At 45.6% G+C, this 20,467-nt stretch overlaps 1 protein-coding gene across 4 annotated transcripts in view; it reads left to right on the top strand.

The window, feature by feature from the left end:
- Positions 1-20,467, top strand: part of ttc28 (tetratricopeptide repeat domain 28) — a 166,523-nt gene that overhangs the window by 103,501 nt on the left and 42,555 nt on the right. For all 4 annotated transcript variants that reach the window (XM_082540931.1, XM_082540930.1, XM_082540932.1 and 1 more), the window contains 3 exons: positions 7,174-7,395; positions 8,274-8,462; positions 8,563-8,659. In XM_082540931.1, coding sequence (XP_082397057.1) covers positions 7,174-7,395; positions 8,274-8,462; positions 8,563-8,659 — 508 coding nt within the window. The remainder of the gene's footprint in view (positions 1-7,173; positions 7,396-8,273; positions 8,463-8,562; positions 8,660-20,467) is intronic.

Below are 20,467 nucleotides of genomic sequence, written 5' to 3'. Positions count from 1 at the left end.
CTCCACATACACAAATATACATTTCTGACATTCAAAAACAAAACAAAAACAAATCAGCGACCAATATAGCCACCTTTCTTTGCAAGGACACTCAAAAGCCTGCCATCCATGGATTCTGTCAGTGTTTTGATCTGTTCACCATCAACATTGCGTGCAGCAGCAACCACAGCCTCCCAGACACTGTTCAGAGAGGTGTACTGTTTTCCCTCCTTGTAAATCTCACATTTGATGATGGACCACAGGTTCTCAATGGGGTTCAGATCAGGTGAACAAGGTGGCCATGTCATTAGTTTTTCTTCTTTTATACCCTTTCTTGCCAGCCACGCTGTGGAGTACTTGGACGCGTGTGATGGATCATTGTCCTGCATGAAAATCATGTTTTTCTTGAAGGATGCAGACTTCTTCCTGTACCACTGCTTGAAGAAGGTGTCTTCCAGAAACTGGCAGTAGGACTGGGAGTTGAGCTTGACTCCATCCTCAACCCGAAAAGGCCCCACAAGCTCATCTTTGATGATACCAGCCCAAACCAGTACTCCACCTCCGCCTTGCTGGCGTCTGAGTCGGACTGGAGCTCTCTGCCCTTTACCAATCCAGCCACGTGCCCATCCATCTGGCCCATCAAGACTCACTCTCATTTCATCAGTCCATAAAACCTTAGAAAAACCAGTCTTGAGATATTTCTTGGCCCAGTCTTGACGTTTCAGCTTGTGTGTCTTGTTCAGTGGTGGTCGTCTTTCAGCCTTTCTTACCTTGGCCATGTCTCTAAATATTGCACACCTTGTGCTCTTGGGCACTCCAGTGATGTTGCAGCTCTGAAATATGGTCAAACTGGTGGCAAGTGGCATCTTGGCAGCTGCACGCTTGACTTTTCTCAGTTCATGGGCAGTTATTTTGCGCCTTGGTTTTTCCACATGCTTCTTGCGACCCTGTTGACTATTTTGAATGAAATGCTTGATTGTTCGATGATCATGCTTCAGAAGCTTTGCAATTTTGAGACTGCTGCATCCCTCTGCAAGATATCTCACTATTTTTGACTTTTCTGAGCCTGTCAAGTCCTTCTTTTGACCCATTTTGCCAAAGGAAAGGACGTTGCCTAATAATTATGCACACCTGATATAGGGTGTTGATGTCATTAGACCACACCCCTTCTCATTACAGAGATGCACATCACCTAATATGCTTAATTGGTAGTAGGCTTTTGAGCCTATACAGCTTGGAGTAAGACAACATGCATGAAGAGGATGATGTGGACAAAATACTCATTTGCCTAATAATTCTGCACTCCCTGTATATAGGAAAGAGAGAGAGGGAGATGTAAAAACATATATGTCTAGACCAGTCCATGTATGTCTGTGTACATGGACTGGTCCAGACATATGACTGTATTTGTGTGTGTGCGTGCGTGCGTGCGTGCGTGCGTGCGTACGCCTGTGTTTTTTCTCTTAAAGTAAGATGTTCTTAAGGGAAATCAAAGACTTGTCTGGCCAGTTGACTGTAGACACAGATGTGTCGTCATTTATTAAATCTCCGTTTCCTGCCTGGAGCTCCAGCACAGATGTGTCAACTGGATTTTATGTGTTTACCCTCATCACTTGGGTGGGGACATGGATTTCTGTAGATGTGTGCTGTCGTATTTTTCACAAACATGCGCTCACTTGTGAACACACATGAGCAGAAAGAAAAGAACAGGGTATTCTGATGTTAATCACAAGTGGTAAATTCCACTAAAGGTCAGTTTGGCTGTTTTCAGTGACAGTTTTTAGCACTGATGAAACCTGATTTAAAAGGACATGGATGTGTATTATCTGTCCATATAGGCTGCAATTGAAATGAAGGAATAGATTTTTCTATCAAATTCCTCTGGGGCTCAAACTAATACTGCATTTTCATTGCAGTATCAATTACTTTTATCTATATATGTCAGAAAACAATTTTAAAAACTGCTGCTTAGAATTGAACACAGATCAAAAAGAAAAAATTCAAATAACCTGCTTTAGTTTACTTATCCAAAACACATCAACTTTCCTATCAAACTTGACAACAAAAAGTAGCAAATATTTTTTAAAATAGACTGTTGCATTTCTGGTTTAAAAAAATTGAAGCCATTTATTAATTAATCAATAATTGACTGCACACCTAACACAATCTAAATGGGTGACCTCTACAAAAATTATCCACCTCACAGTTGTTATACAATTTAAAAAATTAACTATAGTCTAGCCCAGGGGTCCCCAATCCCAGTCCACGAGGGCCGGTGTCCCTGCTGGTTTTAGATCTCACCCTGGGTCAACACACCTGAATCGCATGATTAGTTCATTACCAGGCCTCTGGAGAACTTCAAGACATGTTGAGAAGGCAATTTATCCATTTAAATCAGCTGTGATGGATCAAAACCTGCAGGGACACTGGCCCTCGTGGACTGGGATTGGGGACTCCTGGTCTAGCCTGTAAACATGCAACATGTACACTAACAGTCACCATTGAAGTTGAACATTTTAACATGGCCATCTATAGAGGGACTGAACTGCATTTAAAGGCAACCTCAAGTGCTATTATATTGGTTATAATCATGCTAATAACCCCTCTTTAAAAAGTTATTTTAATTTTTACTTCTTTACAAATTCTGTAAACCTTTAAACATAACTTTTGACTAAGCTTTGTCTGTCCCTTGTGATTTTCTTTGAAAGGTCAAATTCACATTTTACTTTTTAAGTTTGTGTGTGTGTGCGTGTGTGTGTGTGTGTGTGTGTGTCTGAATCAAAGATAGGCTGCTGTTTGTGCTCAGATGGCCTCTAAACTTAATTACTTTCACTGTGAATGAACCAAAGAGATGGTTCTTACTGTGTGAGGTTTTACCTTAGGACATGGTTTATTGATTATTACTTCTCACTGTGTGTTCACAGATATGCACATTGTTGGACTTCAACAGATTGAAGTCATTATCATAGTGCCAAGGAAATAACACTGTTTGTGTGAGTCATTTGAGGTGTTGTTTTAGACTGCAGCACACTGTCTCAGTGTTGCTGTAACAAGCTGAGACTCTGCAGGCCTTTACGCTAAACACTGAGGAGAGAGCGATAAAGCCTGATAGAAATTCTTCAATTAATTTATTGGCCAAATCATATAAGATAGTATTTAATTATGATGCTCAGTGTATTGAAAGCAAAAATTATTATTTCTTTTTTTTTAATGTAATTCAATTGTGGCATAAATTCAGAATAACATAACATTGTGTAAGTCATGGTACACAACGTAATCAGACTGTGTGTAAAAGAATAAAGTAGCCACTTTGATATAGCACATTTAGTAAGCACTTGAGGAAAGTTGATCAATCCTCAAGGTTGCCATGCTTTAATGGCTGTTGGACTCTATTTAGGATCATAATTTACAAAATGAATTTTGTGCTTATTCAATTAGATAAAGATCTTGTTGTTAAGAATATAGACTGACCAGGAAAGTGTTTACTGTGTTCATAAACCCAGGGATTTTTCTTTCATAGACTTTTATATGGTAAATGGCCTGTATTTATATAGCGCTTTTACTAGTCCCTAAGGACCCCAAAGCGCTTTACATATCCAGTCATCCACCCATTCACACACACATCAACACACTGGTGATGGCAAGCTACATTGTAGCCACAGCCACCCTGGGGCGCACTGACAGAGGCGAGGCTGCCGGACACTGGCGCCACCGGGCCCTCTGACCACCACCAGTAGGCAACGGGTGAAGTGTCTTGCCCAAGGACACAACGACCAAGACTGTCCGAGCCGGGGCTCGAACCGGCAACCTTCCAATTACAAGGCGAACTCCTAACTCTTGAGCCACGATCGCATATTTCAATTAGAGGAGTCACCCCCGGCTGGTCATTGGGACAAATACAAATGGATTTAGGCACTTCAGTGTTATCTTTACTTTTCAGACCCAGGTCTAATGCCACTCCTTGCTTTCACCACAGAATACTCTCTAGTTTAAATAATGTTAGGTCCCAGTCACACAGGCATAGAAACTGCTTGGCAATCGCCTGTGTTCCCCAACCAGTTCCAAGTGTTTGCTGGAGAATGCTTGCCATCAGTAAAATTGATCCCAACAAGATATATGCTGGCACACTGAAAACCTTTTTGTGATTGCTTTGGTTGCTAGCAGATTGCCATAATCAGCCATAGTTTGTATGAAAGACGCCAACTAGTCTACAGGTAATCATCAACCATTCATTAAATTACTGAAACTGAAGAATGTCACACAAACTGGAAATGTCAACTGTTTGTCTTCAAATTATATACAATTTGAAATCTTTTGGTTTCTTATTGTCTAAAATGCTGTTCTCTGTTTCTGGCTTGCATTTGTGCTGTTTGGTGGTTAGTTAGTGTTTGTAGAAAATTTGGTATCTTCCATGCAAATTGCAATTCCACTAGTCTGTGAGTCTGCTACTAAATCAAGCAATCAAAGAGGTTTTTGTTATGGCAGTTTCACCCAGCAGTAGACAGCGATCTCCACCAACCACTTGCCACCCAAGTGGGGAATACATATTTTTTTGCTAGTGACTATAGGTTGCCAAGGGTTCATCAAGGCCTCTTGGCCTGCATGACTGAGGACTTACCAAGATAGGTGCACCCATATCTGGTATATATTTCCCTTACTTCTGGGATCTGTCATGTATAGATACATTAATTAATAAGACATATGTCAGTACACACTGCTGCTCTTGTCTCATTCTCTTGTTTAATTTGAAACAAACCATTGCTCACACCTCACATCTTTTTCATATGCCTCCATTGATAGCAAAAAGATCAATCCCAATAATCTCTAGATTAGTTATGAATCAGTAGGCTGCTTTTAAATTACTAAGGCAAAAATGTAGTGGGTCACATTTCTTCTCAGATTTTTTCTGTCAAATATGAGAAGCAGACAAGACTATCTGACATGGATCTGACATTCCGTGTGTGTGTGTGTGTGTGTGTGTGTGTGTGTGTGTGTGTGTGTGTGTGTGTTAGGGCTGCCACGATTAGTCAACTATTCACGATTACGTTGACTATCAAAATCGCCTAATTTAATACTCGACGCATCGTTTGAAGCTTTGTAAGATCCCAAAAGACGCAGGAAATAATAGTAGGATTTAAGAGTGTAATAATGGACTAAAACAGAGGATGGCAGCACTGCATGGACAAGAATGCCAGCTGCCGTTAAACCCTGAAGATAGAGAAGCTGTGTCCGGTATTGTAGCTGTGTCCAAATTCAGGAACCGCATCTTCCTGTGCCCGCAGTTGTAGGCCGATTACGTTACAGCGACACGACGAAGACTGACAAATGCGGCCGACAAATGCGGCCGGCAAATGTGGCCGACAAATGCACCCTTCGTTTCCCCAGATTTGAAGGATGGGTCGGGTGTATACTTCGTGGCCCAACCTATCCCTGAATTCATGCCACAATGGTGGTATCTAGTTAGTTTTAATATTACTCTTATTATTCTTTCTGGGTCACAAAATAAACGTTTAACATATTTTCAGGCCAGAATGTAGCTGTGTAAACTTCAAATATCTGCTCAGTTTATCAAGACACCACATATTTTCAAAAGCGCTCCAACGTTTTCAGAGACGTCTGTTACCCACCAGCTCGATAGCTAGCCGGGGTTCAAGGCTCACTAGAGCCGGTGAGAACACCGGACTCCCGGAAAATCGTTTTCAAACCCACCCCCGTCTTTCGCTACTCAGATTAAACATGATATATAAGTCACTTAGATAACTTGAAAATGTTATTGTTTGGCTTTTTTCAGTATTTTATTTGTTCCTGAGTAAATCGGTTTAGCTGAGATTAAAGTTATTGTTTTTACACCACTGAATAAACATCAAGCAGACAACTGATTATCAGAAGTGTGAGATGCTCGAGAATATACTCCGGTGTCCTGTTATATTTTAGATAGCAAGGAGCAGACGGCTGAGTTTATTAAACTTCACCGAAACAATCTGCAAATTTCATTAAAATTTAATAAACTATCATCTTGTCTTTATTTTTAGTTAGCACATACCTTAAACATTTAAAGCTGTAAGCTAATGGTAGTTATATAAGAGCAGATGCATGCTGGTGCAATAACCTGTAGGTTTTACATCCAATGGATGCATGATCTGATTAGTCGACTAATCGCAAAAATAATCGGTGAGTAGTCGACTATCAAAATAATTGTTTGTGGCAGTACTAGTGTGTGTGTGGACATGAGTTCTTATTTTCATGCACATGCAGGCATGAAGACAGCAACGAGCGAGCTTAAGATGAAACCCTCATCTTGATTTGCATGGTATTATTCCTGAAGAAGCTCTGTAATTAGCAGGATGAGGGGTGCTAGAAATCATTAGGCAGCTCAAGGAGCTATAAAAGGGTTTCATGTGTTAACTAAAACAGAGTAATAATAGGGTTGCTAGAACCTGATACAAAGCTGAGGTGGTGGTGGCAGAGGGTCAGACTCTCACAGCAGGGTCTAAATAAGATGTGAAGGATGAGCTTTCACTCGTGGCGCCGCCAAGATGTGCGTGTCCTCCATTGGCAAGATTTTATTTGAGGTGGGAGGAGGTGATGCCTGTTTTCCTCACTTGTTTATCCTGCCTCCTTTCCCATTCTCCCTGAACTATCCCTTTCTTACCCAGAAATGACACCTTTATACAGCTGATTTGCAGCAGAAACAGAAAATAAAAACAGAATGTAATTTGTGTTTACAAAATGTAAACACAAATTACATTTTGAAGGAAAGCTAATTGCACAGACAGGATTATAGTTTCTATCAACATAACAAGGAAGTGATTAGTTATTTGGCATGTTAGACAATGCTTTTTTTTTCCCCAAAAAATTATAACTGATATCAATTGAAACTGATCTTATTTTTCTGAATACATTTCTGGCTGCTCATTATCTTTTATGTAAATGGATGGACAATTAAAACTGAAAGTGTGAACATTTTAAGAATGTAAAAATGTAAGAATTTTTTCACTTATTTTACTAGCAAACCTACTTAAGATCAAATTGGTCTGTGTACGGTTCATGAAGTACATTTATTTTGCCACCTCTGGTCTACATGATTGTGTTCCTGTTTATTATAAGCATGTGAATTATTGTGTACCTTTTTTTTGTTGTTTGTTTTTACTGAACACTGATCAATGTATGTATGTTGTGCATGTGTGATTTCAGGCTGCATCTAGTGCTCTAAGCAGTCTGGGTCATGTGTACACAGCTATTGGTGACTACCCTAATGCACTTGCCAGCCATAAACAGTGCGTGCTGCTGGCACGGCAAAGTCAGTGCAAGCTTTCCGAGGCTCGCCAGCTAGGCAACATGGGTGCTGTGTACACTGCGCTGGGAGACTTCACCAATGCTGTCCAATGCCATGAGCAGCATCTGGACATTGCAAAGGTATAGTGGTAATGTAATATATTCATATTACATTACCAATATGTTTTTCTTTGGTTTTCATCTCTTAAAAGGTGCAGTTTTAATTTAAGCTCTGCATATTTTAACCATGACAAGGCAACAGTATTTCTATTTAGCCTTTGGTGTTTTGAGATCTGTGCTGCTATTTTGTAAACTTTTGATATTTTTTCTTAGTCCTGCCCACATTTCCACAAAAGATTTGACTAAATCTGCACCATTTTCTGGTAAAAGGATATATTACACAAAAGTATAGCCCAGCTAAAGCTTTAGCTGATATCTTTTTAGCATTATATTTGTTTGGGATATATAAGTTGTTCCTTCACATTCTGTTAATAGATTTATTTTATTGTAACTACTTAATTAATTCACAAAAAGCACCTCTTGACTGACCACAGTGAATTTTGGAGTTTATCTCAAAAAGGTCATGCCTAAAAGATATAGTGGTTTGTTTTGACTCAGTTGAATAACCACTCTGCAGCTGCCACAAATACTCATCACAGCACCAAATTCAGATTAATCCACTGCTAGTCCCCCTGACTAACATTAACTAAAAGTTAGTGGCCAGAATTATGAATGCCTAACTCACTCACTAATACAACACTGGGTTTGATTTCTTCTTCTTCTTTCTTAGACATTCACACAACACATAGATTTACACAGTTTATATCAGGATAATGATTTCCTGAGAACCTAGCTTAAATACACTAAAGGATCATTTTAGCAATATGTCCATCTTTAACTGTCTGGGATAGCAAAAGAAAATATAAATGTTGTGATCTCTGTGGAAATTCCATTGCATGCCAATAAATAACCACAAAGGTAATTTCTTAGTGACGGTGAAATGGTGGTTTGTTTGGCAGAGTCTGGAGAACCGACGTGAGGAGGCACGAGCGTACAGCAACCTGGGGAGCGCTTACCACTCCCAGCGGGACTTTGACAAGGCCATATCGTACCATACAAGAGTGCTGGAGTTGGCCCAAGAGCTGGTCGACAGAGCAATTGAGATGAGGGCATATGCTGGTCTGGGGCACGCTGCCCGATGCATGCAGGTTGGTATATAACTATAAAGGTGTAGTTAACTGAAAAACAAATAACTACGAAATAATGAATCACAGTCTGATAAAAATGCATTATTTTTGTTCGGTTCAGGACTTGGAGAGGGCTCGTCAGCACCACCAAAACCAGCTAGAAATTGCTCAGGAACTGCAAGACAGAGCAGCACAGGGCAGAGCCTCATCCAACTTGGGTAGGTTTGATGGAGGGTCATAGAGGGGTCACCTGGCTGGAGGTAATAGGTTTTTTTAATTTGGCGTCTGAATCTGGGATTTTGTTGTGGGAAACTAAAATGGTATGCCTTTTTTAGCTTTGGTCATTATAAATGGCAAATCTATCTTTTACTAACAGTAAAATCAAAGTATGGCAGGTTTGACACACTGTGGTACTCCAGAACCTGTTGACAGCTACTGTGTAACAAAATTAATAAAAAAGTAAACCGTTATTTACTTTAGGTCTTGAGTGGTTCACTCTCTGTGCCATCAATAGCACAATACTACTCTCACTTGGATGTGCACCTGTGTATCCTATGCAGCTGCAAACATTTGATCAACTAAAACAGACATGTACACCTTTGGTTCCTGTCAACATTTTTTTCAGATAATAAGACTGCATCAATGCCATTCTTCCCCTTTTGGCAAACAACAGATTCAGCAGAGCTAATTTTCAGCTGCAGTCCATAGCAGGTACAGTGGGGCAAAAAAGTATTTAGTCAGCCACCGATTGTGCAAGTTCCCCCACTTAAAATGATGACAGAGGTCAGTAATTTGCACCAGAGGTACACTTCAACTGTGAGAGACAGAATGTGAAAAAAAAAATCCATGAATTCACATGGTAGGATTTGTAAAGAATTTATTCGTAAATTAGGGTGGAAAATAAGTATTTGGTCACCTCAAACAAGGAAAATCTCTGGCTCTCACAGACCTGTAACGTCTTCTGTAAGAAGCTTTTCTGTCCCCCACTCGTTACCTGTATGAATGGCACCTGTTTGAACTCATCATCTGTATAAAAGACACCTGTCCACAGCCTCAAACAGTCAGACTCCAAACTCCGCCATGGCCAAGACCAAAGAGCTTTCGAAGGACACCAGGAAAAGTATTGTAGACCTGCACCAGACTGGGAAGAGTGAATCTACAATAGGCAAGCAGCTTGGTGTGAAAAAATCAACTGTGGGAGCAATCATCAGAAAATGGAAGACATACAAGACCACTGATAATCTCCCTCCATCTGGGGCTCCACGCAAGATCTCATCCCGTGGGGTCAAAATGATCATGAGAACGGTGAGCAAAGATCCCAGAACCACACGGGGGGACCTGGTGAATGACCTGCAGAGAGCTGGGACCAAAGTAACAAAGGTCACCATCAGTAACACACTACAACGGCAGGGAATCAAATCCCGCAGTGCCAGACGTGTTCCGCTGCTGAAGCCAGTGCATGTCCAGGCCCGTCTGAAGTGTGCCAGAGAGCACATGGATGATACAGCAGAGGATTGGGAGAATGTCATGTGGTCAGATGAAACCAAAGTAGAACTTTTTGGTATAAACTCAACTCGTCGTGTTTGGAGGAAGAAGAATACTGAGTTGCATCCCAAGAACACCATATCTACTGTGAAGCATGGGGGTGGAAACATCATGCTATGGGGCTGTTTTTCTGCCAAGGGGACAGGACGACTGATCCGTGTTAAGGACAGAATGAATGGGGCCATGTATCGTGAGATTTTGAGCCAAAACCTCCTTCCATCAGTGAGAACTTTGAAGATGAAACGAGGCTGGGTCTTCCAACATGACAATGATCCACAACACACCGCCCGGGCAACAAAGGAGTGGCTCCGTAAGAAGCATTTGAAAGTCCTGGAGTGGCCTAGCCAGTCTCCAGACCTCAACCCCATAGAAAATCTGTGGCGGGAGTTGAAAGTCCGTGTTGCTCGGCGACAGCCCCAAAACATCACTGCTCTCGAGAAGATCTGCATGGAGGAATGGGCCAAAATACCAGCTACTGTGTGTGCAAACCTGGTAAAGACCTATAGTAAACATTTGACCTCTGTTATTGCCAACAAAGGTTATGTTACAAAGTATTGAGTTGTATTTTTGTTATTGACCAAATACTTATTTTCCACCCTGATTTACGAATAAATTCTTTACAAATCCTACCATGTGGATTCATGGATTTTTTTTTTCACATTCTGTCTCTCATAGTTGAAGTGTACCTCTGGTGCAAATTACTGACCTCTGTCATCATTTTAAGTGGGGGAACTTGCACAATCGGTGGCTGACTAAATACTTTTTTGCCCCACTGTAGGTGGCATATCAAATGAATCAACAAAACCAAACAGATATATGTGGGCACAACTGAAAGACAGAAAGACATGTAAAATAAAACACATACCATACAAGACAAAGAGTGGGCTTACAGTACAGACAAAAAATTAAATAGACGAAATTGGCCAAAGGCTGGACCAGAGTGCAAAATATAACAGTGTGCTGGTGCACCACAAAAGGAAGTTAGATATTTTATTTACTTTTTTAATAGTAATAGTTCACAGGCATAATTCTCAACAGCATCCATCCATCCATTCGCTTCCACTTATCCTTTTCAGGGTTGCAAGGGGTGCTGGAGCCTATCCCAGCTGTCATAGGAGGAGAGGCGGGGTACACCCTTGACAGGTCGCCAGTCTGTCGCAGGGCTAAACAACAGCAATGAAATTAACAACGATAAGATGAAATAGACAAATGTGGGAAATGTAATCAATTTGCACTGTTACCCTAGAACAGGGGTCTGCAACCTTTAAGACCCAAAGAGCCATTTGGACCCGGTTTCCACGCAAAAGAAAACACTGGGAGCCACAAATACTTTCTGACATCTAAAATTAAGATAACACTGTATATATTGTTTTTTTTACCTTTATACTTTGTATAAACAACTAAGGTGTGTTGCTTATGAAATCCATGAAGTGCTACAGAGAAAATCACATTTTATTTATGTAATTAACACATTTTGAACTCTTAAAGAAATATAACAAAAGGAAAGACACCAAGCTGAAGTAAAATGATCCAGCAAACAAAAACTGTTGTGAGCCGCCCCCCTTATATCGCCTTTGGGCTTTTGGAGCCTTGACCTGACTTTTAAAAACTAATTGGAAAAAAGCACTATGCTGCTGAAAAATGAAAAATAGATATTTACAGAATTCTGCCTAAATATGTACTTTACCTGGTTAATGTGTGTGGCGGGCGTGGTCTGCAGCGCCGCTGCAGGGGAGGCGGACCCACCTGAGGGGCACCAGCAATCACGCCTCGCCGCCTTAACGTCTGTGCTATCTATGCTGTTGTGTTGGTATGTGTCGGGCTGTGAGCTGAAAAGCTGCAGCCGGCTGTATGTGTACAGCAACCGTGTGTGAAAAGTGGTCAATAAAGAGATGCTGAAAAGCATGTTCATGGAAACATTGTCGGGTCTGCCGTGATATGTTTACAATGGGACTTCTGCTCCTGAACCTCCGCACACAGCATCTGCAAATTGGGGCTGTACGAAGTCACTTTCATCTTTACACAGGACTGTAAGCTGTCATCTGTGAGGCGTGAGCGGTGTTTGTTTTTAACATAGTTCACGGTGGAGCTGCTGACATAATGTGGATCCGAGGATCCATAATGGGCCTCGGTTGAAAGTCTCGATAAATGCACGGCGTTTCGGCGGGTACACCGGCTTCTGCGAGTGTGATGCTTATTTTGAGCGATGAAAAAATAATAGAATATAATTTTATTTTTATATTTCAATATTAAAATTCAAATTCAAATTTTTATTTGTCACGTACACAGTCATACACAGTACGATATGTAGTGAAATGCTTGGACAACTGCTCGAGACCTAAAGAAAACAAAAAAGGAAAAGGCTATGAATAAGAAAGGAAATAAATATGAAAAATTAAAAAGGGTAAATTTAACTAGGAAGGAATAAAATATAAATTAAGGTTAAAAATGAAATAACTGTACAACACAAATTAGAATGAAGGGTAAATTTAACTGGGAAGAATAAGATAAAGATAAATATATAAATTAAAGTTGAAAATAAAATAACTGTACAACAAAATACACAATATAGAACTATATAAGAATGTATGAAGAAATCTAAATATAAATAAATATATACACAATAACAGCAGCTGTACAAGTATTAACCGGAAATGAAGAATATAGTGACCAGTGTTGTGCAAAACCAAAGTCCAGAAAGTCCAGTGTGTGTGTAAGAACCATATGTGTGGGTCAGTACTGTGTGGTGGTGTGATTGAGAGGCCATATCGCCTGCGGGAAGAAGCTCCTCCTCAGTCTCTCTGTGTTGGTCTTCAGGGAGCGGAATCGCTTTCCTGACCTCAACAGAGAGAACAGTCTGTTGTTGGGATGGCTGAGGTCCTTCACGATCTTCCTGGCCTTGGTCCAGCACCGCCTGCTGTAGATTGAGTGCAGGTCAGGGAGCTCGGAGCGGATGGTGCGCTCAGCTGACCGCACAACCCTCTGTAGAGCTCGTCTGTCCTGCATGGTGCTGTTCCCGAACCAGGTTAAGATGTTTCCCGCCAGGATGCTCTCTATGGTGCACGAGTAAAAGTTCCTGAGCACCTTGGAGGGCAGTTGGAAGTCTCTCAAGCGTCTGAGGTGGTAGAGACGCTGTCGGGCCTTTTTCACCACGGTGTTGATGTGACAGGACCATGACAGGTCCTGCGTGATGTGAACTCCGAGGTATTTGAAGCTGTCCACTCTCTCCACTGGGCACTCGTTGATGACGGGGGTCTGGTAGTTCCTCTCCTGCTTAGTGCTGAAGTCCACTATCAGCTCCTTTGTCTTACTGACGTTTAGAAGGAGGTTGTTCCTCTGGCACCAGTTCTCCAGATTCCTAATCTCCTTCAGGTAGGCCGTCTCGTTGTTATCAGAGATCAGGCCCACCACGACGGTGTCGTCAGCAAACTTGATGATGGTGGTGGAGCTGGTAGTGGCCACACAGTCATATGTGTACAAAGAGTACAGCAGGGGGCTCAGAACACACCCCTGGGGGGCTCCAGTGCTGAGAGTGGTGGAGGCTGAGACATGTCCGCCCATCCTTACTGCCTGTGGTCTGCCAGTTAGGAAGTTGGAGATCCACTGACACATAGATGAGCTGAGTCCCAGATGCTCCAGCTTGGTGGTGAGTGTGGAGGGAATTATGGTGTTAAATGCAGAGCTGTAGTCTATGAAGAGCATTTTAACATAATTCCCCCTTCTAGTGTCCAAGTGAGTGAGTGATGTGTGGAGGAGATGAGAGATGGCATCGTCTGTGGAACGATTTGGACGGTAAGCGAACTGTAGTGGGTCCAGTGTGTCTGGTAGTGAAGAAATGATGAAGTCTCTGACCAGGCGTTCAAAGCACTTCATCACTACTGAGGTGAGGGCTACAGGGCGATAGTCATTGAGAGAAGCAGGGTGGGGTTTCTTCGGGACAGGAACAATGATGGACTCTTTGAAGCATGTGGGGATCACCGACTGAGATAAAGAGATGTTGAATATCTCAGTGAACACAGGAGCTAGCTGGTATGCGCAGTCTCTTAGGATACGACCTGGGATGCTGTCTGGTCCTGCTGCTTTCCTGGTGTTCACTCTCTTGAAGGCTCTCCTTACTTCATGCTCGGAGATGACGAGCACGTTTCCGGTGCTGGCAGTATCTTCCTGTCTGCAGCCGTTAGCGCCGCTAACACTAGCATTGTTGGAGACCTTATATATTACAATAATCTTCCAATTTAGAACTACAAGTTAAAAAAGAACTAACATAAATAAAATACACTTCAGCTAAATACTTCTAATTTATTTTCCCAAACCATGCAGAGCCGCACTATAGGGACTAAAGAGCCACATGCGGCTCCGGAGCCGCAGGTTGCCGACCCCTGCCCTAGAAGGTACATAGACGACAAGAGGGACGGTGTAAAATTGCTATTTCTATGCTTTGTACCTTAGAAAGAAAAGAAAAAAAAACGGAGGGCCCCTGCCTCAGATGAACAAAAGAAGAAAAGGCTTTTGAAATTCTACAGTATGCCTTTAAATCACTAGTTCATATTCAGTTCATTCCATGATCTGGCATTATAGTCAACAGCAAGCGAGACACTGATGTGAGAGTGCTAAAAGTTTATTCACAAAGTATACACTCATTCAGGAAAGAATGATTGAATGAAAGATGATGGCTCTGGGATGGGATGGGTACCTCCCGTTTTCAAGATTGGTGGGGGTACTGGGAATGGGGGGCTCGGGTGGGTGCCTCCTGGAACTGGTCGTCATGTGCCATCGGGGGTGTGCTGTGGTGCCTGGGTCTTTGCTGGCTGGTGTCCCTTTTGGGCTTCGGGTCTGTTCACTTCCCTGTGCTGTGGCCCTTCTCTCTGGGTGCCCCTGACGCATCTATGGGTCTGCTGGGTTTTTTCCCACACTTCATGCTGGTGTTTTGGCTTCTTGGCCTTTGCTATTGATTGCGACCACCTGGGTTTTCTAGGTGCATGTGGGTTCTCTCTTTGTTTGGATATTTGAACTCTGGTAACTCGGGATGAGAGATGAGGTGTCCTCACAGGACAGTTTACCTCATTGTCTGGTCTTATCTGTGCTTGTGTTTTCATCCTTGATTAAATGTTTGGTTTTATGTGACATCATCCTCAAATCTGAAAGTCTTCACAGGCCCTCAGTTTGGTATGAAAAACCCTTCAAGTGATATAAAAAAATACAAAACTGCATCCTGTGTTTTATTCAGAAGATATTTAAGAAGCTTGATCCCTGGGAGAGACTGACTGGGCTCTTGTCCTGGGCTAGGACAACTCGGTCTACATCGATCTGTAACATTAAGTACACACAAAGCATTATTTGTTTGTTATATTGCAGACCTGTGTGAGTTTGCACTAGCTGTAGTGGCCTAGTACAACACGTAGATGCTGCAGTTTTGACATCTTGTTAAATCAAATTCAAGGATGGGATGTCATGGTCCTGGGCCATGTGGGCCCAGTATTCTTAGTTTCCATGTATTTTTGTATTTCGTTCCTTATTTAGACCGTGTTTTCTGAGTTGCCCTGTTGTGTTGTTCCCTAAGTGTTTTCCCTTCATGGCTTTTACCCCCTGTGTGCCCCTCTGTGTATCTGTGAGCCCTCGTCTCTCCTTATGTTTTATTCCATGTTTCCCCTGCCCTTTATGTCTAAGTTCTCCCCGTGCTCTCTCCCCCCTGTGTGCCCTCTATATATTTATGAGCCCTCGTCTCCCTTTGTGGTTGTTTCATGTTTCCCCAGCCTGTTATGTCTGTGTTTTCCCCGTGCTCTCTCTCCTCCTGTCTGAACCTCTGTGCCTGTACCCGTCAGTGTTATGTTCACTCCGCCCTGTCTCGTTATGGTTATCTGTGTCACCTGTGTTCCCCGTGTGTTCCCACTTTCCTCGTTAACCCTCTGTGTATTTCTGTCTGCGTCTTCCTCTGTTCGGCGTCGCGTTCTCCCTCATGCCGTGTGTGGTTCTCCCCGTGTCTTCCGGTATATGTTACTTTAGCTTTTCCCAGTTTAGTGTAGTTTTGTATTGCCTTTTGTATCATCGTTATTGTTTATCACTTATCAGCAATAAAGCTGCATTTTGAGTTTATCCCCCGTGTGTGTGTGTTTGCAATTTGGGTCCTCATCCTGCCTGCCACACGGCCGAAACATGACAGAAGAACGCGACCACAACATGGACCCAGCAGTTCACAACCCCTCCGCGGACCTCCAGGACGACGCGAACATGTCGGACCCAGCGACACGGAGGAGGGGGATCGTCCGGACAGTGGAGTCTCTCTGCGACAAGTGGCTGCACTGTTCCAGTGAGGAGGAACGAGAGGAGTTCGCCCGCCAAATAGAGGTGTGCGTATCTGTGTTCCCCTGGTTATGGGAGACGCTGCACCCCCTCGTCAGCGACTTTCTCGCCTCCACCCTCCAACTCCGTCCGCAGGAGCAGCGGCCCGGTGGGCGTACACCTTCACCAGAGCCGTGCCGTTGCGCCGTTTCCCCGCTGTCTCATGAGCCAGTAGCGGTCAGAGTTGGAACGGTGAGGCTCGCCACAGACACACCTTCCGCCCGCACCCCGCCGGCTTCCGCGTCTTCACCGCGGTCTGGCCGCACGGCGTGGCGCACGGAGACAACGGAAGCCATAGACTTTGGCGAGGAAGAGCGGCAGCAGGTGTTACGGGCTTATCGGGAGGACGAGCTCCGGCGGAAACCCTGGCTCATCCCGGAGGAGGACCTCTCACCTGCTGCACAGCCTACCAGCCGCTCGCCGTCTCCGATCCGCTTAGGCTATTTTTCGCCTGCCTCATTTCTGGCAAGGATGGGGGCGGACGACGGGGAACTCACCACTACGTCACCCTCTGTGTTGGCGCCATCAGCGCCCATCGCGCCAGCTTCCTCTGCTCGAAGGGGGCGGCGCGCCCGCCGCCATAAACCGGACAATGCTAAGACTACAAAACATGAAGTGGACGGCGGGTTCATCTTTGATAGAGCTATTTTTGTCGACCCTGAGCCTGCCATTTCTCGGACAGTTTTTTCTGAGCCTGCTCCTTTTCCTGCTCGTGTTTCTCCTCCCAGGTCAGTTCAGTTAGCTCCCTCGCAGCCCCTCACAACTCAGTTAGCACCCTCGCAGCCACCCTCAGTTCAGTTAGCCCCCTCGCAGCCACCCTCAGTTCAGTTAGCCCCCGCTGCCTGGTATTTTCAGCATCGGCATCTTTTCCCGTCTAGGTTTATCGCCAAATCATTCGATCCTCCCTTAAGAAAGAGACTGCATCCTCGCTGCCTTCACCCCAGTACACCAGTGTCACCCCCGGTTCAGGCCCCAGTAGCTCCAGTGCCGCCTGTTTCAGTTCAGGTCCCAGTAGCTCCAGTGCCGCCTGTTTCAGTTCAGGCCCCAGTAGCTCCAGAGCCACCTTCTGCTACGCCTAGTCCAGCCTGTGCTTCGTCAGCTGCAGCCTCAGAGCCTTCGTCAGCTGCAGCCTCAGAGCCTTCGTCAGCTGCAGCCTCAGAGCCTTCGTCAGCTGCAGCCTCAGAGCCTTCGTCAGCTGCAGCAGCCTCAGAGCCTTCGCCCGCTGCAGCAGCCTCAGAGCCTTCGCCCGCTGCAGCAGCCTCCGAGCCTTCGCCCGCTGCAGCAGCCTCCGAGCCTTCGCCCGCTGCAGCAGCCTCCGAGCCTTCGTCAGCTGCAGCAGCCTCCGAGCCTTCGTCAGCTGCAGCAGCCTCCGAGCCTTCGTCAGCTGCAGCAGCCTCCGAGCCTTCGTCAGCTGCAGCAGCCTCGTCAGCTGGGGGTTCGGGAGAACCGCACCAGCCTCATGCCACGTCAGCTGGAGGGTCCAAGGGGCCCGTTCAGCCTCCTGTCTCCGCTGGAGGGTCCGAGGGGCCCGTTCAGCCTCCTGTCTCCGCTGGAGGGTCCGAGGGGCCCGTTCAGCCTCCTGTCTCCGCTGGAGGGTCCGAGGGGCCCGTTCAGCCTCACGCCGCATCAGCTGGAGGGCCCGAGGAGCCTGTCCAGCCGCCATCTGCGACCGCCTCGTCATCACCTGGCCCGGCTATATCCGCCTGTGCTTCTGCTACGCCTGGCCCGGCCTCAGCCTCTGCAACCTCGCCTGGCCCGGCCTCCGAGCCTTCGTCTGCTGCAGCCTCTTCAGAGCCTTCGTCTGCCGCAGCCTCCTCTTCAGAGCCTTCGTCTGCCGCAGCCTCCTCTTCAGAGCCTTCGTCTGCCGCAGCCTCCTCTTCAGAGCCTTCGTCTGCCGCAGCCTCCTCTTCAGAGCCTTCGTCTGCCGCAGCCTCCTCTTCAGAGCCTTCGTCTGCCGCAGCCTCCTCTTCAGAGCCTTCGTCTGCCGCAGCCTCCTCTTCAGAGCCTTCGTCTGCCGCAGCCTCCTCTTCAGCTGCCTCGTCTGGTCCAGCATCCTCATCAGCTGCCTCGTCTGGTCCAGCATCCTCATCAGCTGCCTCGTCTGGTCCAGCATCCTCATCAGCTGCCTCGTCTGGTCCAGCATCCTCATCAGCTGCCTCGTCTGGTCCAGCATCCTCATCAGCTGCCTCGCCTGGTCCCGCCTCAGAGCCTTCGTCAGCTGCCTCGCCTGGTCCCGCCTCAGAGCCTTCGTCAGCTGCCTCGCCTGGTCCCGCCTCAGAGCCTTCGTCAGCTGCAGCAGCCTCCGAGCCTTCGTCAGCTGCAGCAGCCTCCGAGCCTTCGTCAGCTGCAGCAGCCTCCGAGCCTTCGTCAGCTGCAGCAGCCTCCGAGCCTTCGTCAGCTGCAGCAGCCTCCGAGCCTTCAGCCTGTGCTTCGTCTGGTCCTGTGCCCACCGGGCCATGGCCAGCACGCCTGACACTGGAGAGCCGCCGCTGCCTTCCGCGCGGCCGGCCCCCTGAACTGCTCCGTCGTCTCCTCCGCCGCCGCCGCTGCTTTCCGCGCGGCCGGCCCCCTGAACTGCTCCGTCGTCTCCTCCGCCGCCGCCGCTGCCTTCCGCGCGGCCGGCCCCCTGAACTGCTCCGTCGTCTCCTTCGCCGCCGCCGCTGCCTTCCGCGCGGCCGGCCTCCGGACCAGCTCTGCCACCTGTGCCACCCGCCTGGTCGGCCCCCCGACCGTGTGACCCGTGAACTCTTGTGCCTGTGGGCTCTGGGTCGGCCCCCTGAACTTTATTTTGACTATGGTCGTGTGCTCCTGTGTTTTCTGTTGTTTGTTTTGTTTCCCGTTCTGGTCCCTCCGTCCTGGTCCCCCGCCTCCCGCCCTGGGTGGGTTGTTTTCTGTTTTTGTTTTTGTTTCTCGGGTTTGGGCTGTCGGGAGCCAGCCCTTTAGGGGGGGGTGATGTCATGGTCCTGGGCCATGTGGGCCCAGTATTCTTAGTTTCCATGTATTTTTGTATTTCGTTCCTTATTTAGACCGTGTTTTCTGAGTTGCCCTGTTGTGTTGTTCCCTAAGTGTTTTCCCTTCATGGCTTTTACCCCCTGTGTGCCCCTCTGTGTATCTGTGAGCCCTCGTCTCTCCTTATGTTTTATTCCATGTTTCCCCTGCCCTTTATGTCTAAGTTCTCCCCGTGCTCTCTCCCCCCTGTGTGCCCTCTATATATTTATGAGCCCTCGTCTCCCTTTGTGGTTGTTTCATGTTTCCCCAGCCTGTTATGTCTGTGTTTTCCCCGTGCTCTCTCTCCTCCTGTCTGAACCTCTGTGCCTGTACCCGTCAGTGTTATGTTCACTCCGCCCTGTCTCGTTATGGTTATCTGTGTCACCTGTGTTCCCCGTGTGTTCCCACTTTCCTCGTTAACCCTCTGTGTATTTCTGTCTGCGTCTTCCTCTGTTCGGCGTCGCGTTCTCCCTCATGCCGTGTGTGGTTCTCCCCGTGTCTTCCGGTATATGTTACTTTAGCTTTTCCCAGTTTAGTGTAGTTTTGTATTGCCTTTTGTATCATCGTTATTGTTTATCACTTATCAGCAATAAAGCTGCATTTTGAGTTTATCCCCCGTGTGTGTGTGTTTGCAATTTGGGTCCTCATCCTGCCTGCCACACGGCCGAAACATGACATGGGAGCTTTATATCATGCGATGGTCCTGCTTCTTAAGGGCCTATCATTTGACTGCAGTAGCGTCTCTCTGGACAATCAACACTCATGTTTTATTAAGTGGTTTCTGGTTTCTGCGGCCACAGTGATATCTGAGATGCTGTGAACCTGAATCCATCGCTGAATGGACAACTTGCCACGTTGTGCATGTATACGGCACTGTGCACTAAAAGTAAAGTGAGGATGCCATCTTAGATTTCTGGGGATTTAGACTGTCTCAATGTTTTTTATTTTTTGTTGACTTTTTTTTTTTTATTGTTTTGCAACTTAAAATAAAAGGGAAGCTAGAATTCTTCTTTCTGGTGTTCTGAACTGCAGCGCCCTTCTTCAATTCCTAAATTTGTTCAAAGAATGGAAATACAGTCATGGAAAAAAGAACAGACGCCATTTGACAATTTAAAGTTTTTTCATGGACACAAAAAATGTATTTGCTCATTACT

The sequence above is a fragment of the Aulonocara stuartgranti genome, assembly GCF_965226115.1.
Source record: "Aulonocara stuartgranti genome assembly, chromosome: 7".
NCBI lineage: Eukaryota > Metazoa > Chordata > Actinopteri > Cichliformes > Cichlidae > Aulonocara > Aulonocara stuartgranti.
The sequence above is the reverse complement of the archived record's forward strand: the minus strand, read 5'-3'. Positions and strand labels throughout refer to the sequence as shown.